The 25,959-nt window shown below is 40.3% G+C and overlaps 1 protein-coding gene across 2 annotated transcripts in view; it reads right to left on the reverse strand.

The window, feature by feature from the left end:
• Positions 1–4,229: 4,229 nt before the first annotated feature.
• Positions 4,230–25,959, reverse strand: part of SPTLC2 (serine palmitoyltransferase long chain base subunit 2) — a 92,538-nt gene continuing 70,808 nt past the window's right edge. Inside the window, exons 10-12 of one of the 2 annotated variants that reach the window (XM_006086957.3) lie at positions 15,157–15,292; positions 12,759–12,888; positions 4,230–8,312 (exon numbers count right to left, since the gene is read on the reverse strand). In XM_006086957.3, coding sequence (XP_006087019.1) covers positions 8,193–8,312; positions 12,759–12,888; positions 15,157–15,292 — 386 coding nt within the window. In that variant the 3' untranslated portion in view covers positions 4,230–8,192. Of the gene's footprint in view, positions 8,313–12,758; positions 12,889–15,156; positions 15,293–20,805; positions 20,877–25,959 lie in introns of those variants that run through there. The other variant, XM_023752489.1, reaches the window with a different exon arrangement.

Here is a 25,959-nt window from a genome sequence, read left to right on the forward strand (position 1 = left end):
ATCTAAGAGACAAACACTCAGAGAAGGACTGGGGATGGGAGTGGGGTTAGTAGTCAGGCTAAAACTAGCCAGAAGGCTTTCTCCTGCTGTAGGAGAAGTGCATTCAAAAAGGGCCTGGACAAGGTTTATCCAATCATCAGTAGTTTCAGGTCCCAGGGCCCAGGGGCTCCTAATTGACTTGGAGTCTTCCCCTTGGTACCAGAAAGGCCTCTTTCTCCTTTGGCTGTATCTATGCACATTTGCTGTACAACCTGCCTCTTTGGTAAAGAGTATTCCACAGCTAGATGGTTGACCATCAGTGAGGGACAAATGACTTATAGCATTAACTCAAAGCTCACTTTGCATATTTAAAGCCTAAAAATGGTCTTCCTGCAGGGAGGGGGATAGTGAGTGATTTTATAGTGTTCCTGGTTGCACAGACATTTGCTTCATGTTGGGGGGCGGGGTACGTGCCAATCGACCCTGTTCTGGGATCGACTTATCCTTTCCTTATCCTCTAGGCCAGCGGTCGCCAACTGGTGGTCCACGGACCACTGGTGGTCTGTGAGGTCCGAAAGGTTGGCAACCGCTGCTCTAGGGGCCAGTGCCCCACCGACTCTTTTTTCAAAAGTATGTTTTTATTTATTTCAGAGAGGAAGAGGGAGAGAGGGATAGAAACATCAATGATCGAGCCCACAACCCAGGCATGTGCTCTGACCTGGAATCGAATTTGCAATCTCCAGGTTCATAGGTCTATGCTCAACCACTGAGCCACCCCAGCCGGGCGTCCCCTGGCACAGCCCAGCCTCCCAACAAGCATCCTCCTTCAGCCTTTCAGGGGTTTTCCGTATGTGCTCACCCTTGATGGCAAGAAGACGCTCAGACTTAATGTTTCAGTCTCAGAGATCCTGGTCCCAGAGGCAGAGAGCGTAGGGCAAAGCAAGGTCATTTCTGGCTGGTAGCTATCTAGGCTCAGATGTCTGGGAGCCTGGAAGCAAATGTCTCTTCGTAGTCACCAATCTGTTACCAATTTAGATCGTCCCTACTGTGGGGACCTGGGAGTTTGTCTTTTGAAGTTTTCATTTTGATGAAGTCAAGTTTATCAATTTTTTGTGTGTCCTAAGAAATCGTTGCCTACCCCAAAGTCACAGACTTCCTTTTGTATTTTCTCATAGAAGTTTTATATTTTAGTATATGTGCTGCCGAAGCGAGCACAGAACTTTTATATTTTAGTTTGCATGTTCAGATCTATGATTTCAGTTAATTCTTTTATATGATGCAAGAGTTGAAGCTGTGGACAAAAAAGGGGCCACATACTAAACCTCACAAGCTCAGGGGAGGCCAGTCTTGCGGGCCCTACAAGGTACCACCATAGGATGGTCTGAACATAAAAATTCCTAACTAAAATAGATAACGGTGAGTCACCAGTCACAGCCAATAGCTTCCTTGACAAAAGTGCTGGCCTATGTGAGCCTGTCTATTGTCTTTTTGCATCTAAGATAACATACCTTTAAAATGTCAGAGTAATCTCTTTTACAGACACAACATCCCAGCAGAACATGAGACCATAGAACCCCTCATTGTTAATTTGTTCCCGGAATACCATCTCTAAGTGCTGTAAATGTTACTCATTTCCTATCCTGTAAAAGAAGTACAGTGGGGCCTTGACTTAGGAGTTTAATTCGTTCCGAGACGGAGTTAACTCAAATTACTCTGTCAACTCAATGCAAAAAATCAGCCGAGAGACAGCTGGTATCTCAAAAAACTCGTTAGTCAGGACACTCGTAAGTCAAGGCCCCACTGTATGTGTCTACCCGTTTTACCTTTTATCCAATCCCAGAGATTTCCCCACTTTACTTTTTCCTGCTCCCCAATCTACCACCAGTGAATTTCATGTAACCCTCCTTATGTCTCTTGATTCAAATGTATAAAATAAACTGCAGAACTGCCAGTCTCCAGAGCATTTTCTCAATTCGTTGAGATTTTGTTTCCTGGCAATTGTTATCAGTTTGGCTCAAATAAACTAGTAAAAATTCTCTACAGGTTTGGATCTCAGCTCCCTGTAAGCTATTTTTCTATTCTTATTCTCTTTCCCCCTTCTCTTAATGTTAGCTACGTTTATACAGACGTCAACAAAAGTCATTTCCCCTAGATTTTTAGCTGTTCCAACACCATTTTTTGACCAACTGTACTTTCCCCATTGAATTAGCTTGACACTTGTCAAAAATCAATTAACCATATATATGTGCGTCTATTTCTGAACTCTAGTCTGTTTTACTATAGTATTGCTCTACACGGCTATCCTAATGCCAACTATAGTCTTAGTTACTGAAGCTTTGTAGAGAGTTTTGAAATCAGGTAGTGTAATTTCTTTTTCAAAATTTTGTTTTGGCTATTCTAGGTCCTTTGCATTTCCATATAAATCTCATCAACTTGTCAATGGCTACAAAAAAAAAAAAAATGGTGCTCTAGCCAGTTTAGCTCAGTGGATAGTGTCAGCCTGTGGACCAAAGGGTCCTGGGTTCGATTCCAGTCAAGGACACGAACCTTGGTTGCAGGCTCCTCCCAACCCGGGCCCTGGTCAGGGCTCATGCTTGAGGCAAGCAATCGATGTGTTTCTCTCACATCGATGTTTCTGTCTTTCCCTCTCTCTTTCACTCTCCCTAAAAATCAATGGAAAAATATCCTCGGGTGAGGGTTAAAACAACACCACAAATCAAGTGCTTCTTTTCCAATGCTTTAAACTTCTCACTAGTGGTCCCCAGTGCACAGGACAGCCCAGTGCAGCAGGCCGGCACCACCTCCTCCCCAGCCCACCTCATCATCTCCCCTTTGCTCAGGGAGCACCAACCACCTGTCTAAACCAGACCCTGGTGACAATCTTTTACCGTTCCTTCATGGCACTTAGCAGTTTGTAAAAGGATATATATGTATATGTGCTTATTTGTTTACTAGAAAGTAGGAACCATATCTAATTGTTTGTTGCTGTTATTGGTAATGCTCAGTGCCAGTGCAGTGCCTGGCATGCAAATAGCACCCAACATTTATTGGTTGATGAATAAAGGCAGATGTAAACTTCTAAATATCTTATTGCAATTTATTTGTATGGGATGTTTTTTAAGCAGCAGTCGCCAACCTTTCAGACCTTACGGATCACCGGTTGGCAACTGCTTTAGTTATCTCAAGTAGCTCCCCTTCAGTTTTTAAAATTATTGAATTTATTGGGGCGACATTGGTTAATAAAATTATGTAGGTTTCAAGCGTACTGTTATATAACACATCATCTGTATATTGTATTGTGTTCACCACCCAAAATCAAGTCTCCTTCCCTCACCATTTATCCCCTTTACCCACTTCTGCCTGTCCCTACCGTCCTTTCCCTCTGGTAATCCCCACACTGTGTTTATGAGTTTTGTTTTGTTTTTTTGCTTAATCCCTTCACCTTTTCACCCAGCCCTACAACCCCCCTCCCCTCTGATACCCTTCAGTTCTTGACATGCACTCTTAAAGCTCATACACCTACCCCAACCCACTATTTATAGCTTCCCAGTCATCCAACAAAGTAAAAAAAAAAAAAATTACTTGGCAAAAAAGGGAGACAGGGGTAAGGGAGAAAGAAAGACATTTTAATATCACTTACATTTTTATTGAATTTCCCCTTCTCTCACTTTGTCAGATTATATGAGCATTGCAGCAACGGAGAGGGGTTATCACAGCACCTCTTGCAAATTCCAGGTTACAGGCAAATTGGTTAATGGAAAAATATGGGCCAACAAAGTAAGATCTCAGCTCCCCATAAGCTATTTGTCTATTCTTATTTTCTCTTTCCCCTTCTCTTAATGTTAGCTACTTTTATTCAGAGAGGGATCATTGAGGCTGTGAGCACGATCTCACCAGTATCCTGTGAAGAACCATCAAGAATGACTTTTGTCATTCCAACCATTGGTTTAACATCACAGAAGTAAGACCTGTTTAGGGAGACAAGTTACCATTCCACCTTAGTCCGTGACATGTCCCACACTCCCTTGGAACCAAGGGACCAAGCTTTTGCACAAGAAGCTTGGGAGTTATGTTGGAAAAGCAGACTGTGACTTGGCTCAAGGCTCCACGTACATGGAGGGATCCACTTATCCATGCAGATGGCAGCAAGACAGGACACTTAGCCCATCAAGGTACTGCTAACCTCCCCACCACTGCTCCACAAGAACAGAGCTTTGGGTATTGCTTCATTAAAAACACAGTAACTGCAGTTTAAGAGCCAGTGCATTCTTCAGGGTCAGTTTATTATATCTCATCATACCACAAAGAATCACAGTTTAAGGCCATTTTTTCATGTGTACTATGCAGTAAGCAAGACCTTGCCCACAGCTCCCCAACCAAGCCACTCCCAAGGGTGGACTGGGAATGTGATACCTGCAGACTCACCACAGAAGACTTGAATAAACATTTTCAATAGGGGTTCCAGCTAATCCCTTTGGTTTCCTCCCTAGAAAAGACTCACTCCATAGCAAAAGATGCTTGGAATACAGGTCACTGGAAACGACAAAAGAGGCAACAGCATTTTTCATACAATTAAGAGCAAATGGATCACTGGCTAGTCCTAGCATTTCTTCAGTATGATAAGCAGGAAGCCAGCCTTCTAATTTGGCTATCTGGGCACATAGCAATTGGCTAGGAGCCTGGACACTAAATTTCATGAGGATAAAGCTGAGGAGAGAATGGACATGCATTCCTCTACATGGAGGTGTTTTGATTAACTGGCTTAATGGATTAAGATGCCTGCTGGGCAATGAGCTTCCATTATAAACTGAGCCTCCATGATAAATAGGTAGCAGCACATCTATAGGTTCTGGGATTGCATTTAAGCAAACAGCTGCTCAACAGCTATAAGAATCTTCACTTTTATAACCTTCACAATCCCTTTGGGCTATGCTGATTTTACCTGTGTGAAATGCTCCAGATCTGGATCTTCATGAAGGTAGACAGAAGGAAAACCACTCACTCTCCCCACTGCCTAACCACATGGGTTTTAGCAAGTAGAGATTAGAATCCATTTTGGCTTACCTAGAACACCAGGAGACACCCTGGGAGTTAGGACACAGCAATTCTTTTCACAAGAGAACCAGGAGACAGGTTCTGTTACATCCCTATGAAGTCTAATAAAACAAGAATCCCCCCAAATCTTTTTCTTCACTGCCTGTGGAATTCTAAAAATCAAGAACAAAAAGAAAGAAAAGCCAAATACAGGAGGGAGGGAGTATAGAGATAAATCATGGGAAGAATATCCAATTCCTTGGCCTCTGAAAGGGCATTAGGTACACACAGTCCCCAGTAGTTGTGTAGGATATTCTGTCCACCTTACGTGACTACATGAGGAAGAAGCATGTTTTGACCATCTGAAATCCTCAGCCTATCATCAAAGTTTAAGATAGAGACTTTGGGGTTCTGGAGACTAGGATGTTTTAAATAGAGAAGAAATTTTCCAAAGCAAAGCAAAAAGTTGAAAAAATGCTTCAAAGCCCCTGAGCATTTCCCATAGTTCCTTGCTTTAGAATGTACATCACATTCTAGGGCAAAGGTGGGAGGATGATCTGCTATCTGCTCCATTCTTTGTGTGTGATTTTTATGTCGCCTCATTATAGATTTCCTGGGTTTTGATGTAATCTGCAGAAAAGTCTCCTAAACCTGGAATGGATCAAGAATGCTAAAGAGAGAGATGGGGAAATGTGATAAGGCTGAGTCACACCTGCACTGACTGACTCAGATGATCAGCTTTGGTAGTCACGGTTAGCTGATGCCTGTTTGAATCCCATCAGATTCTCAAATCCGGCTGTGTTAAACCATGTACTAAACAATACTTACAAGTCCCAGATTTCGACTTGTTCTCAAGGACTGTATTTATATACACTTATATTCCCCCAAGGGCTTGGTTAAAGAATGATACTTGCTATATGACTGGATCCTAGATTTATATTACAGTTTCAAAAAGAGACAACCAGCATGTATAATGTTTTGTCCTCTAGACAGCAGAGGTCCTGGATCGATCATAGGACTTTTGTTTCTTCAAAATAAATTTATAATTTAACTACTTTTATACTGAAATAATTTTATGCCAGCAAAGTGATATATAACTTTTAAAATGCCCATACTGATATTTTATATTGCACTGACTTCATGCAAGCCAAAATAAAGACTAGCAAGTAAGTTCATTGCGTAAAGTTTGTGACTTTTACAAACCCTACGCCACTACATAGTAACTGCAGTGCAAAAGCCATCTGGTACTCTATGGGGTCCTAGGGTGAGACACTAGATGTGCAGGAAAGGGTAGCAATGCACTTTATTTTACAGGACGAGTTACTTGGTCACCACAATTTCTTTCTTACTGTAGCTTGTACATGCTAAGTATAGTCCCCGCATATCCACATGGTTCTTTTATTCACCCCTTGCTATTCTTTAAAAAAGTAAAATGAAACCTTGGAACATTTCAAGGGCTTAAGGCTCTCAGATGCTGAGAGTGATCAAAGACAAGTTGAGACACGAAAACAAAACTTCACAAACGATAATATTGCATACATCCTCCACTACACGTATTAGCACAAACATACCACAGCTGATAATAAGATGCCCAAGAGAATCTGGACTGAGAATTCTTACCAATAAAAGGAGTGGTTTCACAATTAGAGATGTGCAAAAATACTTTCACAGGATTCTTTTCCATTGGGTTCTCAATCTTTCCCTATCATACCTGATGGCTACTAAAAGACAAGCTGATCTTGCGCAGAATAGAGTCTAAAGTTCTTTTCACTGAAGCTTTGGTTAACAGAAAAAAAATAAAAGAACTTTAACATGGTGATTTTCAGATGTGTTCTTTGGTCAAGCAGCATAAAGCTCTCTGAAAGAAGTCCCCTTATCTGATATGAAAACAGAGTCAGTAGAGACGGTGCCAGTTTGGCCAACAGATATGTGTTCAGAATTTCTTTAAAATAAGGGAAGGTAATGGAAGGCAAGGGAGACTAAACCCCTGATGTCAGGTTAGAATTGTCTTAGGACATCAAGAATAAAGAGAACCAGCGCTCAGAAGAGTGATATTTAAATGGGCCAACTTCTAAAAAGGGCAAGTTAATAACTTTAATCCTTATAGGAACATGACAAATGATTTCTGAGCAGAGGATTTACCAACATTTCCCTTTATCAGTTTAAATCCTAATCTGGACCCAGACCCAGGCAGAGGCCATCATAATTTTGAAAAGCAGATAGCATTAAGGAGCAAACCACAGACAGTCTGGTTCTGCAAGTGGTAATCAATTCTTCCGGCTGCCCCTGCCCCTCACCCAGCAGGACTGCACATCACTCCACGGAGCAGCTTTGAACACAGAATCGTGAAGTGTGAGTCGGCTTCACCACGGAGGTCTGATCAGGGTGGGGTGCGGGTGCCTTTAAAACAATTTAAGTGTTCTACGTAGGGGGTGGGGGCATTAAGTTAGAGCTTGGGAAGAATCCAGAAATTGGACATACCCCCAGACAGTGACCATCATGAAGAAATATTTGATGGTGAATGAAGAAATCCTTGTTCCATTCCAGTAAATGGAACAAGACCACGACTTGGGAGGCTCTAGACCAGGGGGAGTTACACAACGAGGGAGAATATCAACAGTGTTAACGTTTTCTGTTTTTCTTAAAAGGCTTAACTTAAGACTAAAAGCAGAACACTTTGGTTGATTACTTGACTGGTTAAATAAGGATTCCCAGGTTGGCAACCTCCGGGATCTGGAGTGGAAGTAAGTGGAAGGCACTTGCTCCCGAGGGAGGGGGGGGCCAGGTGAGTCTTGAGGCTGTGATGCCGGCTGGCAGCTTTGGATGGGCCCAAGGCTGCGAGGTGGCTGGGGAAGGGCAACAGCCTGTGTGGTTAGCAGAGACAGGCTAGGGTCAGCGTGATTTCACAAATAGGATAGTTATAAAATAAAACATTTTTTAATGGACAAAAAAGCAAAGTAAGTCACCTTTTTTAAAAGGTGAAATGCAGCAAAGGAAGACGTGGAGCAGTTTTTCCTATTTACAAAATGCCATTTGGAGTGGAGGTGGCCACCGTCAGTAGTTGAGAAAATGTCTTTCACGTGAGACGGCCACAGAAGTGTGGTTCCTGGAACTGGCTCAGAAAGGCCACACACTGTCCTGGGTGAGGGAGAGTTTCCGTAAGGGAGCACCAAAAAGGCTCAGTCTTCTGTTTCTTCATATGTGGTCTCATCAAAGGGCCTGTCCAGCAACGGCACCAACCGGTGACGGGAATACTTCAGCTGTAGTAGGTCCCCAACTTCATCTATCTCCTTGAGAGCCTGAAATGTAAGACAGAGCAGAGGTGGTCAGAGCCAGGGGCTGCAGGCGTGGCCGGTGCTTCCCATCCTCTGGTGGGACTGTTTGCATCCAGTGCACTTACTCAGGCCGGACCACAGTGCAGCTATGCAAAGAGCTGCTTTCTGAGCAAGAACGTGGGGCTGACCATGAATAATGGGTTGTGAATAGCAGGCATTCAGAATAAAAGGTATAATTCACCACAGTATGTTATGCTTGGCAGGAAAAGGAACATGTGCCCTGGACTTGCTAGGCCGGCCACAATGTATTCTCTCTCCTTTTATACTTCAGTGCTTACTCTTTCCAGTATCATGCTCCAGAAAACTGACGAGAAGTCTGCGCGGAGATGCCTCCCAGATGCAAGATGGAGAAAGTCCCCAAAGTGGACTGCTGCCCTGACTCAGGAAGAACAAGTGGAAACCGGAGGAGGAGACTGTGTGGGTGAGGAACGGGCTGCAGGTAAGGGAGGAGCAGGGAAAGGACAGAGCTTGATCTGAGCTCCAGAACCCCAATCTTGGGAGATTATCTCATCTTCCCATCAAAACTCTGCTCAGTATAATGTCCTTTCCTGTAAAATTAGCCCTTTATTTTTCAAAGAAAATAGGCTTCATATAAAACAATTCAAACAGTAAGGCAAGCTATAAAAGGCAAAGTCTTCCTGATTGCTACACTGGTCTACCTGGTAGCAGCAATCCATGTATGGTCTCTTATGTGTATTGAAGAAAAAAGCTCTTGAAATATGACATACATACAGCAACATATGAATCAGAGTTCACAGAGTTAACCTTTCCAAAAAGCAGCACACACAGTCAAAATAGAGGATTTCAATATAAGAAAGGGATGTGTTCAAAATTTCTCAGACAAAAATTTACTGCAAGGATAGGAAAACTCTAAGCCCCAGATATATCTCAGAGAAATTCAAGGAAGACAGCAAAATGTTTCAAATCCTAGATGCTAAGACTTTCTAATAAAAGAACCTGGCATAGGTCAAAGAATGCAATTTTCAATTCACGGTAGCTCTGCAGCCCTGTTACTCACTCCCCAGACCCGTGGACTTTACCTAGTGGGTCTAATAACAAGCCTGGGGTGAATGCGCTTGGCTTCGGAGATGATGGCTCTATGACACCATCTCATAAGAAACAGTAAGGTGGGCAGTAGAAGCCCTGTAACTCTCTGCATTCCATCAAGCCATCTACATCTTCTGTACACTTATGGTTATAACATATAAAAATGTACACCCACGCCAAAACCGGTTTGGCTCAGTGGATAGAGCGTCGGCCTGCGGACTGAAAGGTCCCAGGTTCGATTCCGGTCAAGGGCATGTACCTGGGTTGCGGGCACATCCCCAGTAGGAGATGTGCAGGAGGCAGCTGATCGATGTTTCTCTCTCATCGATGTTTCTGACTCTCTATCTCTCTCCCTTCCTCTCTGTAAAAAAATCAATAAAAACATATTTAAAAATGTACACCTTCTACTTCAGAAGAGGGATCAGTTCATTATTAGTAAAAAGCCACATTTACCTATTCCTAAGTTTAACTTTTAAAAATCAGTGTTTGTAGAGAGGAAAAGCCCACTAATAGTATTCCTTATTTATTCCAGCATAAGATAAAACATTCTTCATTCCAAATGTGAAAAGATATAAAAAGCAAGTAAGAGCTGGATTTCAATGTGTTATCAGAACAGTGGTACCTTTGAGAAGAGGCTTAATTGAAAGCTCCATATGGAAACAATTTAAGGTTGAATTTTAGCTGGAGAACCCATTAGCCATTTATGCTCCTGACCTCTGATATAGAATTTGTTAATTTAAAACAACACACGACTTACTAAGATCACAGAGTAAAGGACATTTATGAACTCAAACTTCAGAAGAACTTAATATTTTGTCATCAATTTAAAAAAGAAAATGAATAGAGACAGGAATAAACCCACAGTAGCTCAAAGGGATCTAGATAACAAAATTTCTTCTGATCCCAAACCAAATATTTCAGATGAGTAAGTTTTATTTACATAAAAGGTAAAATTGTAACTAGAAACTGCCGGCTATTATGTGGGGTTACCTGGTTAGATTAGAAATTAGGAACCATTACAAGGACCACCATTTGTTAACAAAGAGTCTACACCAGACCTCTGGATCACAGGGTAAGATGGGTTCTTAGTTAAAAAAGTGTTAATTATAGGGTTGAGTGTGGTCCTTTAATAAGAGTATTTTAGAACAGCGGGGCTCCTGAACCAATAGCACTGCCCTTCTTATTTTTAAAAATAACACTTTAATGAGATACAATTCACATGCCACAAATTCACCTTTTCAAAGTGTACAAGTCAATGCTTTTAATATATTCAGAGTTGTACAACTTTCATCACTAATTATAAAGCATATCACCTCAAAAAAGAAACCTCATACTCCTATCAATCAATCCTCATTCCTCCCTTACCACTAGCCCTGATAACTACCAATAGATTTTCTTTTCTTTCTTAGTTTTAAAGAGTAATTTAAAAAAATCCTCAATATGTTTATTGATTTTAGAGAGAGGAAAGGGAGAGAGAAAGAGAAAGAAAGAGAGAGAAAAACACTGTTCGGTTGCCTCCCATACATATCCTGATCAGGAACTGAACCTGCAACCTAGGTATGTACCCTGACCAGGAATTGAATCTGCAACTTTTTTTTTTGGGGGGGAGGGGGGTGTATGGGATGACGCTCAAAACTGAGTCACCTAGCCAGGAGCACCAATCTATTTTCTGACCCTACGAATTTTTAAAAAATATATATTTTTATTGATTTCAGAGAGGAAGGAAGAGATAGAAACATCAATGATGAGAGAGAATCATGGATTGACTGCCTCCTGCATGCCCCCCACCAGGGATCGAGCCCACAACCCGGGCATGTGCCCCTGACTGGAATCGAACCTGGGACCCTTCAGTCTGCAGGCCGACGCTCTATCCCCTGAGCCAAACCAGCTAGGGCTGACCCTAGGAATTTGCCTTTAGGCCGTTTTGTGTAAATGTGGTCTCTTGTGTCTGGCTTCTTTCACTTAACATAATGCTTTCTCCTTAGGGAATTATTCACATGCTGTGGGGGTCCGACTTTATCATTTTGCATGTGGTTATCCAATTGCCTGGCACCATCTGTTGAAGAGACTAGTCTTTCCCCATTGACTAGCTTTGGTTCCCTTGTTGAACATTAATTAGCCAGATGCTTGGGTTTATTCCTCTCAGTGCTATTCCATTGGTCTATAAGTACATCTATATGCTAGAATCCCATTGTTTTGAATTACTATAGCTTTGTAGTAAGTTTTGAAATCAGGAAGTTTGAGTCCTCCAACTTCAATTTTCTTTTTTAATACTATTTTGGCTATCTGGGGACCCTATAGTTCCATATGAATTTGAGGCTCTGCTTTAAACGTTCTGCAAAAAAAGCCATTGGGATTTTGATAGGGATTGCACAATGGATTTATGGATCTTGCTATACTGCCTACCATCTTAACAATATTAAATCTTCCAATCCACAAACTCAGGATGTCTTTCCATTTACTTAAATCTTCTTTCAGCAATGTTTGAATGCTATCATAAATGTGCCTGGTACTGTGTTAGGTCTTGGGATAGAGAATGGGCAAAACAGACTTAGCTCCTATCCTCAAGATTTATCTAATGGAGAGTATTTCCATAAACAATGAAAGGTGTGAATAATTCCCTAAGGAGAAATCTTTTCTTTTTAAAATATATTTCTTTATTGATTTCAAAGAGGAAGGGAGAAGGAGAGAGAGATAAAAGCATCAATGATGAGAGAGAATCATTGATCGGCTGCCTCTTGCACACCCCCTACTGGGAATTGAGCCCGCAACCCGGGCATGTGCCCTTTGCCGGAATCGAACCTGGGGGGCCCTTCAGTCCGCAGGCTGATGCTCTAGCCACTGAGCCAAACTGGCTAGGGCGCTAAGGAGAAATATTAAGATTCCAAGGAAACATCAAGCAAGAGGGTTTGGGAATAGATTTGAGCCAGTTTCCTTTAAGTGGAGATATGAAGAATGAGTAGGAATTAGCAGGGAAAAGATAAGAGAAGGCTCAAGAAAGAAAATCCTAGACAAAACAAACAAACAAGATCGTTTAGAGTAGAAACATAGAGTAGAGTAGAAAGAGAACTGTATAGTTAGTTGTAGAGGCCATAAAGAGGGAGGGCGTGGAACAAGATGAAGCCAAAAAATTCCCCAAAGTCCCCATGATCACACAGGGTCTGGTGGGTGATGCTAATGGTTTTTCTTTGTTCTTTTTTGGTAAACATCAATGTTTTAAGTAGCATTGTATATTCCCTCCTCTATTTTACTGGTAAATATCTTAGGTGCTCAAAGAACGTCACGATCAACAAATAATTTCATCTGATAATCAGGCCCTCTTAGTATAAGATATTTTATACCAAGGTTAAAGTGTCTACTTACAGTATCAAGAATTTCTTTGGTATGAGCTGCTGACAGGCAAAACCTGGCTCTGGACTCAATAATTGGGGTGGCAGGAAATCCCACCACAACTACTCCGATGTTCCGCTTCAGCATCTCCCGTCCAAAGGCGCTGCGAAGGGAAAGCAAGGAAAAGAAACCAGGAAGAGTCATAAAGCATACAGTACAGAGGTCCTGCAGGGCTGAATGAGCTAAACTCCTGAGTGAGAGGCGCTGGAGACTTCTATGAGGAATTTCCTCTTCAAGTTAACACGGACAGTTCACAAAGACTTTTTTTACTCAGTCCAAAAGTGGTTGTCTCCCAAATGGTTTTCTTCACAAAGGTGAAGAAGACAGTTGGCAGAGACCAATTTTTAATAGGGCTTGCCTAAAGTAATTTGCAATTTTGGCCTTAAAGTGTCCCGGACATGTAACAGTGGTTCAGAGGCTTCAAAATGAACTAGCGTTTAAAACCTGGCTCTTGAAATGTTAGGCTTGGCAGTTTAGAAGACTCTTAAGATTATAAGGAGGCAGAGGATCTGTTGTACCGTGGACTTCTGCTGGTAAAATGGCCTGGTAGCACTAACCCCCCAACACCAGGCATGTCTTTGACTGAGGTGGGCATCAATCTGCCTCTGGAATTCAGGGTTTCCTTTGGTGTTTGTGAGGCCAGCACATCCCCAGGCTCCAGCTGTGTGAGTACCCAGCTCTCATTAACCCCCAACCCCAAGGCAACCTGGTGGCATGTGACTTTGTTCCACTTCTGTATCTTGTCTAAATAACATAATTCTAACTCTCATGTAAATTGTTATATTTACTAAATTATGTTCTTTGTCTTTTCCTCTTTTTGACTTACCAATCCTTTTTGTATTTTCCCCTTAGTTGTTTAAAGTGTTTTTTTGAAAATAAAAAGAATCCCACACATTTTAGTTACATTAGCAACTAATTACATTAGCGCCAGCCAGTCCCCACTCCCTCTAGTACCAGTACAGTCTTCGATGTACTTCCTTTGTGGCAGCAAGGGCCTGAGTGCCTGCATCTTCAGCTCATGTTCCCAAACTGTCTAGTGATTTATTCCAATTCTGCTGCACTCTCTCCAAGTCTTAATTATGATGTACACAGTCAGCTTCACTAGGGCAAAATAGACACAGTCCTCTCTAAAGAAAGGGTTCTAGATTCAGTCAGTCCTCCAGACTGAATAACTCTTCCAGTTTATTCATGATAATTCCATTTCAGGAATGAGGAATATTCTACACCTCTGCCTGGCTCATTTCCACCGTTGCTTCTGAAGGCCGTAAGGCCAACTGCCCATATGACTTCCTGTTGAAAACTGAACTCTTTTTGCCTCAGTGAGCACCCCTGCCCAATTTCCCCCTCATTATTATCGTAGGAATCACCATGTTTCTAGGTTCCCTGATTGAATTTTCCCTCCTATTCATTTTAATAAACATTACTGAGTGGCCTCTGAATGCCAGGGCCTGTGGTGGGTAACTGGGGATTCAAAGATGAATAAAATATTTGCTCCTTTAATGACTTCAATTAAACCTTATCCAATTTTATATCTAAGAACCGGTCAAAACTCACAAATCTGAATTATTTTCCATCTCTGGAACAATTTTGCATGTTATTATTTTGCAAATAATTGTATTGGTTCATTTCATATTTGCTTTTCAAATGTCTTCTGGTTTTGTTATACACTGGAAGCCATTCTAGGACAAGGCTTCCTATTATACACACCCTGCACAAGCCAAAGAAGCTGGTGCAATCTGCACTTCTGATAATTATGCAAGCACACGCCCTGACTGCATGGCTCACCACTCGCCCTCATGGGCACTGCACTTCAGCTCCACTCACCTCCTTGCTATTCTTCCCTTGGCTAAGCATGTTCCTGCCTTATGGCCTTTGCACAAAAGCTTCTTTCTCCAGGTGGCTAACTCTCTCTGTCTTTTAAGCTCAGGTGTCATGTTCCCTTCCCACTGAGGCTCACCCCGACCACCCCATTTAATGCTGTAAACTGCCCGCCACAGGGCACGCTCAATGCCCCATATCTGCTCTGTATTTCCCATAGCTCTAAACACCCTCTCACATGTGTTATAATTTACTTATCTATTATGTTTGTCTGTCGCCCCACTAGAACGTAAGCTCCACGGGAGAGGGATTTTTACTTTTGTGTATTGTTTGCTGATCTATCTCAATCCCCCAGAAGAGTGCATTAAACTCAAATGTATGTTTAATGAAAGACTAACAAGTTAACATATTTTGCAAGTTGGAATCCACTAATCAATGGCATATCTAGTGAATACATGTTAACATGAAGAGGCCAAAATACCTAATTCTGAGTCTCATATCACGGAAACCTTAAGCCTAGAGAGACCAGTTTGTATTGTGTAATAAAACGTACCCGATTTTGGCTGGCATGTAGAGCATCAAAGGCACCACTGGAGAATCTTCATTTCCATAGATGATGAAGCCCATCTCTTTCAGACGTCTCCTGAAATACCTAGTATTTTCAGCTAACTGCTGTACACACTCTTTGCCTGGAAAATCATGGGAAAACAAATAAAATAATATTAAAAAGAGAGCAATCGCCTCTATCTCCATTCTGTCAATCAGTCCTATGATTTATTTCTTCCTTTCCAACATAAAATATTTTTGCACAGCAAGCTGTATGAAATATAAATATATCTTGCTTTGTATTCTGTCAGACTAGGTGTTGACAACAGATTTTATAGTAATGCACAAAATAAGTTTAACAGCTAATATTTCCATTGCACATTAGCGTCCTCAAACATTGTCATCTCATTTAACACCCTATCCTTTTGCAGTAGGTAGGGTATTTATTTTCATCTTCATTTTATAGATCAGGAGACTCTCACCAAGGCAGTGATTGGCTGGTAAGTCACATGGTAATAAGTGGCACAGCTGAGACTAGAATCTAGGTCTCTCAACTTTAATATTCATTCCACCTAACGGTGCTGTGAATAATTTTACATATAAGACCAGAGATAAAGCCATGTAGAGACACAAATTTTCCTCTTAAGAGTCTGATTTTATGTTACCATTTCCCTAAAACTCCTACCAGACAGCAACAGCATATCCATAATAATGTAAAATCATATTTTTTTTATTGCTTAAAGTATTACAAAGGGTATTACATATGTGTCCTTTTTAAAATCATATTTTTAATCCCACTTTGTCCACCTTCCCTATAACACCAATGGATTGAAACATACATTTCTCTAACTGCTAAGTGACTAAACGTTTGGCCTGTTTTTGACATTATGGTAGGTCAATATCTGAATAGATGTCCCAACAACTGTTCTGTAATAGAGAGCAAGCCATGAATTCAAACGATGATCTTAATTACGAATATGCCCAAGTAAAGAAAAGGTTTGCAGAGGGGGTTGGGGGAGGTCGGAGAGGGTGAAGGAGGATAAATGGTGATGCTTTAAGGAGACTTGACTTGGAGTGGTGAACACACAATACAAACACAGAGGATGTATTATAGAATTGTACACCTGAAACCTATATAATTTTATTAACCAACTAGAGGCCTGATGCACGAAAATTCGTGCAAGAGTAGGCCTTCCTTCCCCTGGCTGCCGGCACAGGCTTCCCTCTGGCACCTGGGACCCAGGCTTTCCTCTGGCCCCGGCTTTGTCCAGAAGGACATTCGGAATGACGCCCAGAAGGACTTCTGGTCTAATTAGCATATTACCCTTTTATTATTATAGATGTCATCCCAATAAATCCAATAAGAAAAAAAAGGTTTGCAGTCATTTTCTCACATATATTAGAAAGCCAGAAAATTAATATTAAAAAACAAACATCATACTGTTCAAAAGATAAATCAATCAACCAGAAATACAAATGGTTAATATATTTCCTTAGAATTAGAATACTACTATATCCATCATTGATGGGAAGCTACTTTAGATATGTTTGCTACAAATAACCCCAAATTGCCCTAGCCAGTTTGGCTCAGGTGGATAGAGTGTCAGCCTATGGACCAAAGGGTCCTGGGGTTCGATTCCAGCCAAGGGCATGTACCTTGGTTGCAGGCTTCTCCCTGGCCCAGGCCCTGGTCGGGGCTCATGCAGGAGGCAACCAATTGATGTGTCTCTCTCATATCGATGTTCCTCTCTGTCTTTCCCTCTCTCTCTCCTATCTACTCTTCCTAAAAATCAGTGGAAAAATATCCTTGGGTGAGGATTAACAAATAACCCGAATTTAATACTCTCTATGTAAATAATTTCAAGTTGACCAAAAAATAACACTCAAACATAGATTAAGCTTAGTATGAACTCTAATGAACATCACTAAAATTATGACATAACTCTTACAAATAATAAAGCAGACATTAAAGTGTGTTATATTTAAGTATGTTAAGGAATGATGAGCCATGTGCTCTAGAAATAGCAATATATGCTTACTCTTACTCAAAAGAAGAGAATTCCACTCTGGCCATGATAGCATACCAGTGACTAGATTATCTTCCTGCTATAAACAATAGAAAACTGGATGAAGTATATAAAACAATGGTTTCCAGGTACTGGGCCACAGGCAGTGCAGGACTGAGAAGGTTAACAGGAGGTGAGCCTTTGGATTGTCCCTATGCTACTAGAGTAGGTCCTAATCTGCTGCATAGGGTGGGGAACCTAGTCTTGTCACTTGAGGACACCAGACATGGGAGTTGGAGAGGCTAAGGAGGCTAGAATTTATTGGGCAGTGTATAGGAGAGGATGAGGGGATCTATGGAAGGGCCCCTTGAGCCTCTGGCAGAGTGCTGACCTGCATAAGTATGAGAAGAAACCATCAGGTGCCGGGGAAGGATACACCAGAATGCAGCCAACTGAGTTGGCAATAGTTTTTATTTTCACCCACCCACATGGAAAGACCTCAGAAGGGTATCACACTAGTAATAGAGTTAAATTAGCCTGAGACTAAAAGTTGTGCTTGACCCACTCTAACAAACCTTAAAAGCGAGTCTCAAAAGGATCCAATTGATTTCAAGAACAAAGTCCAAAATTATCAAAAGGAATGCAACACCTAATAATGGAAATATATCTGACATAATAAAAACAATCCACGCATTCATAGAAATAGGAAAATATGACCCACTACTAGGAGAAAATTCAATCAACAGAAATAACAGAGTAATGCTATTAAAAATATGCTCCTAGCCTGGCCAGTGTGGCTCATTGGTTGAGCATCCACTCATGAACCAGGAAGTCCTGAGTTCGATTCCTAGTCAGGGCACATGCCTGGGTTGCGGGTTCAATCCCCAGTAGGGGGTGTGAAGGAGGCAGCTGATCAATGATTCTCTTTCATCACTGATGTTTCCATTCCTCTCTCCCCTCTCCCTTCCTCTCTCTGAAATAAAAATACATTTAAAAAAATGCTTCTACATTCAGAAAGGTAGAGGAAAGATGACAAGAAGATAAAGAAAACATATAAAAAGAAACAATTGCTACAACAATGCTGATGAATCTCATAAGCATTATGTTAAATAAGCCAGGCACAAGACTATATACACTGTGTGAATTCATTTATAGAAAAATTTAAAGAGACAATTATAGTGACAGGAAACAGATCTGTGGTTGCCAAGGAATGGAGGAAGGATTGGCAGCAAAGGGGTATAAGGAAACTTTTGGGGTGACAAAAATACTCTATACCTTCATTGTAGTATGATTACATGACGATACATCTGTCAAAACTCATGGAATTACACACTTAAAATTGGTGAATTTCATTGTACGTAAATGATATCTCATTAAAGATGGTTTCTAAAAACTTGAGTGAATATTTGCATAATAGTGTACATTAATTTTTCTCATGCTCACTTTATCATTTTGCAACTTGCTGTTTTCCTATCATGCACCAAAAACCTTTTATTTAAAAATCCCAATAAATATATTCCAAGAATATCAAGAAAAATAATCAATAAAGAAATATTAAGAGATTTAGACCTTAACTTTTCCACTAATTGCTATATCATTTTAAATGTGTGTTTTTTTAAATGAAAGAAATGGAAATCTCACTCTCACCATTCATCATCTGTTCCCTGACAATAAGAGTTCCAAAAGAAAATACATCTAAATTAACACATGCATATACAACCCGAAGATACTGGGAATAGGCATTTAAAATCCCCAACTTATATATCCTTAATATTGCTGAACAATATTAAGGTATACCAGAATTTATTTATCCTTCTTATGTTAATAAATATCAGACTTGAGATTATCAACCTACATTCTGGCAGCTATAAATTCAGATGAAAAACAATTCTCTACTTGTAAGAACACTAATTCAAAAAGATGTATGTTCCCCTATGTTCACTGCAGCATTATTTACAATAGCCAAGATACAGAAACAACCTAAGTGTCCATCAATGAATGAGTGAATAAAGGAGATATGATATGTGACACACACACACACACACACACACACACACACACACACACGGTCTCAGTCATAAAAAAGATGAAAAATTACCATTTGTGACAACATGGATGGATCTTGAGGATATTATACTAAGTGAAATAAATCAGATGGAAAAGAACAAAACCTGTATGATTTCATTCATATGGAATATAAAACAAAAAAGTAACAAATTAATAAACATAACAAAACAAAAACAAACCCATAGATATAGACAACAGAAAGGTGGTAATCAGAGGGAAAGGAAAGTGGGAAGATGAAATGCGTAAAGAGGTCAAATATATGGTATGGAGAGACACTAGACTTTTGTGGTGAGCAGGAAATAGAGTATACAGAAACAAATTATAATGTTGCATACCTGAAATTTGCTATTTAAGCAATGTTACCTTAATAAAAAAATTAATTTTAGAATGTTTAGCTTTGTTAAAAAAAATATAACTCTTAAGAGGTCTTTATCCTTGCCTAAGAGCACAGATGGTTACATAAGAAGTCAGCATTCTTCTCTACTTTTCAAACATAAATCTTTACTTTTTAGTGCAATAAAAAGCATAAGAGCAATTTGGAGAAAACCTCTACTAATTTCTCGTGAACTTTACAACTGAACCTCACTCTGTGGCGGTCCTTTTAGACTGCATCAATATGGTTTGTTAGAATGAAACCATTTTTAGAACATCTTTTATAAAAATCCACAGCTTGGCATGAAAGAGGAAAGTAAGTGTGTGTAATTCATTTCTCAGAGAACACAGCATATATCTTTAATAAACTTTATGCTCAGGAAGGAAGTAATGAATTTGAAATTATCAATAGGTTGTGATGGAATTATTAGATTCAATTCCTTTAAGGAAACAGAAAGCCCTTTTAGGACAGAGATGGAAGAAGCATCACAATTATCTACCTATTTTTAAAAAAAATACATTTTATTGATTTTTTACAGAGAGGAAGGGAGAGGAATAGAGAGTTAGAAACATCGATGAGAGAGAAACATCGATCAGCTGCCTCTTGCACACCTCCTACTGGGGATGTGCCTGCAACCAAGGTACATGCCCTTGACCGGAATTGAACCCAGGACCCCTCAGTTCACAGGCTGACGCTCTATCCACCGAGCCAAACTAGTTAGGGCACAATTATCTACCTATTAATAAACATGACATAGTGATAACTTTTAAATCACTTTTACAAAACAGAATTAGATTTAGAGAACTACATTTATTATCCACAGCCAAATAGATTGTAAAGTTGTACCACTTGTATATTCAGCCCTTTTCAAAAGGAATATTTTAATCAAGTCTTAATCAAGAATTCTCAGCCATGTAATCTTAAGGTCTGAAAGAACTACTGTATTATTACTTATTTTGTCTTAAGGCAAAGATATGGAATTAGTGCTATTTACATAGAATTTATGTTTCAAAGAATACAGCATGTACTCACCTGCTTAAATAGTAGTATAATTTTCAATTTAGCTGATGAACTTTTATATAACATGACATAGTCAATAAAATGTGTTTGAGTCTGAAACTTCAAAAATAACATTTATGGTGTTAACTGAACTCTTTCAAAATAAAGGACAGAAATATAAATGATGTTCAGCCAGAGTTGCTCTCCTAACTCACATTATACTCCATTACACAGCTCCTAATCTTCTTAGATTTCCTGGACATGCTGATATAATCTGCCTTCCTGGGAAAAATAAAATAAAATTACTGCTACTCTTCAGGCTAATACTTTCCAGTTAATTATAATGGGTTGGAAAAATCTGAAATCAAAGCACTTCTTTTCCCCTCCTCCCTTTCTTCTTAAAGGTCACAACCTTAAAGCAAATAAAGGTTTTCTCAATTTAGGGTCCCCCAAATAAAACAGATAGCCCCCAAAATGGTTTCAGTTACTTTTCAGCATTAATACAAGTTAAGGCACTTGAGGTGGGATAAAATATGGAAAAATTCTACCCATCGCCATGTTCTAATTTATACTATCAAAAACATTACATGGTGGATAGTTCTTATCTCCTTAATTTAATATTTTATGTCTAATCATTTACTTTAACCAACTGTCCAAGGTCTTGTTTTGCTTGGAAAGTTACTTTTTCTAATATATATTACTTTGGTTGAATTATATTGCAGAGTTAAAAGGAACATGTTTTACTCCTGTGGTTTTTCCCTTCAAAAGCATTTTTTTAAAAACAGCCCTGGCCAGGTAGTTCAGTTGGTTACAGCATTGTCCCAATACACCAAGGTTTCAGGTTTGATATCTGGTCAGGTTACATACAAGAATCAACTAATGAATGCATAAATGAGAAAAGTGTATTTTGCTTCAGTTACTATATCTCTAAATATTACCAGGTCAACTACTAACCCACCTTACCTCCTGATAAGAAAGATACACTGAGACTAACCGGTGTTGCGCCCAGTGGTTGAGCATCAACCCATGAATGAAGAGGTCACCAGTTTGATTCCTTGTCAGGGCACATGCCTGGGTTGTGGGCTCAATCCCTAGTAGGGAGCATTCAGGAGACAGCCAATCAATGATGTTTCTCTCTCATCAATGTTTTATCTCTCTATCCCTCTCCCTTCCTCTCTCTCTCAAAAAATCAATTTAAAAAATAGCATTAAAAAAGAAAGAAAGATATACTGAGGCCCTAGATGGGTAGCTCAGTTGATTAGAGTGTCATCTCGATACATCAAGGTTGAGAGCTTGATCCCTGGTCAAGGCACATACAGAAATCAAACAATGGATGCACAAATAAGCGGAACAACCAATGTCTCTCTCTCTCTCTCTCTCTCTCTCTCTCTCTCTCTCTCTCTCACAAATCAATCAATTAAATTTTTTTTAAAAAAGAAAGATATACTAAACCTGAACATATGCCTACTCTATGACCCAACAATTCCATTTCTAGGTATATATACTCAAAAGAATTGTATACCAAAAAAACAGGTAACTCTTTTTTTTATTTTAAATATATTTTATTGATTTTTCACAGAGAGGAAGGGAGAGGGATAGAGAGTTAGAAACATCGATGAGAGACACATTGATCAGCTGCCTCCTGCACACCCCCTACTGGGGATGAGCCCGCAACCAAGGTACATGCCCTTGACTGGAATCGAACCTGGGACCCTTCAGTCCGCAGGCCGACGCTCTATCCACTGAGCCAAACTGGTCAGGGCAAGAATGTCACTCTTGATAACAGCCAAAATCAATACACAACCCAAATGCCCATCAGCACAATAGATAAACTGTAAGATAGTCAAGCAATAGAATACTAGGTAGCAATAAATAAATTATTCCAACTAAATGGGTGAATCTCAAAGACATACTGATTAATACAATATGCCGGATTCAAAAGACGGATTATATATAAAGACTGTATGTAAGCCCGGCAGGCATGGGTCAGTAGTTAATCATCAACCTATGAACCAGGAGGTCACAGTTCGATTCCCAGTTGGGGCACATGCCCGGGTTGCCGGCTCGATCTCCCGTGTGGGGAGTGCAGGAGGCAGCCAATCAACGATTCTCTCTCATCATTGATGTTTCTATCTCTCTCTCCCTCTCCTTTCCTCTCTGAAATCAATAAAAAATATATTTAAAAAAAAGATTGTATGTAAGATTCCATTTATATGAATTTCAAGAATGGGCAAAACTAATATACAGAGTAAAAATACTGGTTTATCTTTGGCAAAGAGGAATGGACTAGAAGAAGCACAAGACAGTCTTCTGGGATACTAGAAATATTCTATTCCGTGATCAGGTGGTGGTTAGATGGGTGTGTTTTTATTCATTGAATCAAATGCATAAGATTTGTGCACTTCACTGTATGAATGTAAACACTTCAATAAAAATAAAAATTTAAATACTTGGAAAATCAACTGCAGTTAAAAATCTTGAATGAGCCCTAGCTGCTTTGGCTCAGTGGATAGAGTGGACTGAAGGGTCCCAGGTTCGATTCTGGTCAAGGGCACATGCCCAGGTTGCAGGCTCGGTCCCCAGTGGGGGGCATGCAGGAAGCAGCCAATCAATGATTTTCTCTCATCATTGATGTTTCTCTCTCTCTCTCTCTGAAATCAATAAAAATATATTTTAAAAAAAACTAGAATGAGGTTAAACTTCTAATATCTCAATTCATAATCTTAAATATATCCTACTATAATTTAATAATCACCCTTTTACTATACAAACAAAAAAACCAAGCCCAAAACAGAACCATATAGATTTTACAGTGGTAGGCTCAGGCATTCTCTTAGCCTTTGTTGTTTAAGTTGAATTAGAAAAAAAAAATCAAAATTTTTTCTGTTGGGTGTTCCAGGAATTAAGACAGGGTAAGTGTTATGAAAACAGCACTTCAGAGTTAAAGGCAGGAAACGAAAGGATAAAGGGGCTGGGCCTTACTCTTTCCTCCCTTCCCTTTTAAAATAATCATATCAATAAATGCACAAATCTGACAATGTTGGCCATTTATTTTCTATCTCTGCATCTACTTTCATTCCAATAAAGTCACCTTTTCCCCTAGATCAGCGGTTCTCAACCTGTGGGTTGTGACCCCTTTGGGGGTCGAACGACCTTTCACACGGGTCACCTAAGACCATCGGAAAACACATATATAATTACATATTGTTTTTGTGATTAATCACTATGCTTTAATTATGTTCAATTTGTAACAATGAAATTGTTGGTCACCACAACATGAGGAACTGTATTAAAGGGTCGCGGCATTAGGAAGGTTGAAAACCACTGCCCTGATGTTTTAGTACTAGGTGTTTCTTGTACATATTCTGCTAAGAGGGTGGGAGAGGTTGATGGAAGCCTGGCATAGTATTGGCAGCTAATTGTGTTCAGGCTGCCTCCTGGAAGACTGCCTTTTAGTAGCACTATGGGACATTATAACTGAAACTTTTAGGATGCAATGGAGTACAGAAATATTCAGCAAAGAAAGAGTTTAGTAAATGACATCACTGTAGTACTGAAGCATGGACCAACATGTCATGCTCACTGCAAATGTCAATTTGGAATTTAAAAAGCTTGAAACATCTCTGGGTGAGCATAATATCAACGTATAACAAAAATTCTCCTGAAACTGTAGGGGGAAAAAAATAGTGTTTCCTACGAAGACTGGAAACTGAAATTCTGAGGGTCAAATATGATAATATTGGCAATAAGTAATAATTGTCTTAGGACTAACACTTTTGCTGAATTAGAACAAAGGAATGGGTTTGTGTGGAAAGTAGAGGGCTTGAGTTCCATTTTAAAAGAGGTGAAACTGAGCAGAATGAATGTACACAAAGAGTTTAAGGAAGGCTGGACTGTACTAGGGCTTAAGATGTTCTTAAACTAAACAGACCTTATGTAAACAGAACATTCCTTACATGTGCAAGCATATCCTTTAATAGTGAGAATTGCTGGGATTCCTGATTCCACTTAATCAGGAAATCAGAGTTACACAAATAACTTTTACTTCTTTTAAGAAAGGGGAAGTAGGGTTGACAAGTGAACATTTAGATTTGATGTTTACTAACTGTAATAGAAAAAAATTTCTGAGGTCTCTGGGTTTTTAGGAGCCCAGAGGTTGTTCCATATTATCCTACATAATAAAAGTGTAGTAGGCAAATTGTCCCCTCGACCAGGAATTTGTCCGGGGTTCAACCAGGGGACAGGACAGGCCAGGGGAAGGGAGGGAGGCCCCGGCCGGCAGCTGGCAGCTGCTAGAGACCCTACCAGTGCACGAATTTTGTGCACTGGGCCTCTAGTCTCTCTCTATATAAAAGCTAAGTGACCGTCCGACTGGTAGCTATGACACGCACTGACCACCAGGGGCAGATGTTCAACACAGAAGCTGCTGAGCTGTGGTGACTTGGCAGCTGTGGTTCTTGGGTGACGCACCATGAACCGGAGAGGAGGGAGCCTGATTCCGGGGTGCATCACCCAAGAACCGCCCTCTCGCAATCTGGGACCCCTCGGGTGCACGAATCCGTGCACCAGACTAGTTTATTCCATATTAATGAACTGTTTCATCAAGTCCAATATTGTCAATTATAGAAAAAGATGACATATTTGTGTTAAGTCCCTCAAGTAGGAGTTAAAAGAAACTGTGCATATACAGTTTCTACAGGCTATAGGGTTTCTTAGAGAAACTTAAAAACAAATACTAGCCCTAGCCAGTTTAGTTCAGTGGACAGAGAGTTGGCTCCCCGGATGAAGGCTCTCGGGTTTGATTCCGATCAAGGGCATGTACCTCAGTTGTAGGCTCGATCCTAAGTGTGGGAGGCAACCAATGGATGTATCTCTCTCACATTGATGTCTCTCTCTCTCTTTCTCCCCAGCTCCCTTCCACTCTCTCAAAAATCAATGGGAAAATATCCTTGGGTGAGGATTAAAAAACAAACACAAAACACACACACGCACACACACACACACTAAAGAAGTAGAACTTGGAGGCTACTAACATTTTTGAAACCTCAGGGAAGCCTATCATTACGATATAAAACTACTTTTTAAAAAAACCTCAGAAGTCTAGTATATAAAAATAATTAAATAATAAAGATTTCACTTCATGTATATATTTGCTAGTGATATCTATCTATACATAAAAGCCCAGCGACCGAACAGTGGAACGACCAGAATGACCAGAGCGACCGGTTGCTATGATGGCCACTGCGGCGGCCAACCAGCCCCATCAGGCCCCCCCAAACTCCTGCGGCCCCTTCCCCTGGCTGGCCCTACCCCCGGTGGCCCCCCTCCCGTTCTGAGGTGCCCAAGACCTGCCCTGAGGCCTGGA

The sequence above is a fragment of the Myotis lucifugus genome, unplaced genomic scaffold, assembly GCF_000147115.1.
Source record: "Myotis lucifugus unplaced genomic scaffold, Myoluc2.0 scaffold_34, whole genome shotgun sequence".
Lineage (NCBI taxonomy): Eukaryota > Metazoa > Chordata > Mammalia > Chiroptera > Vespertilionidae > Myotis > Myotis lucifugus.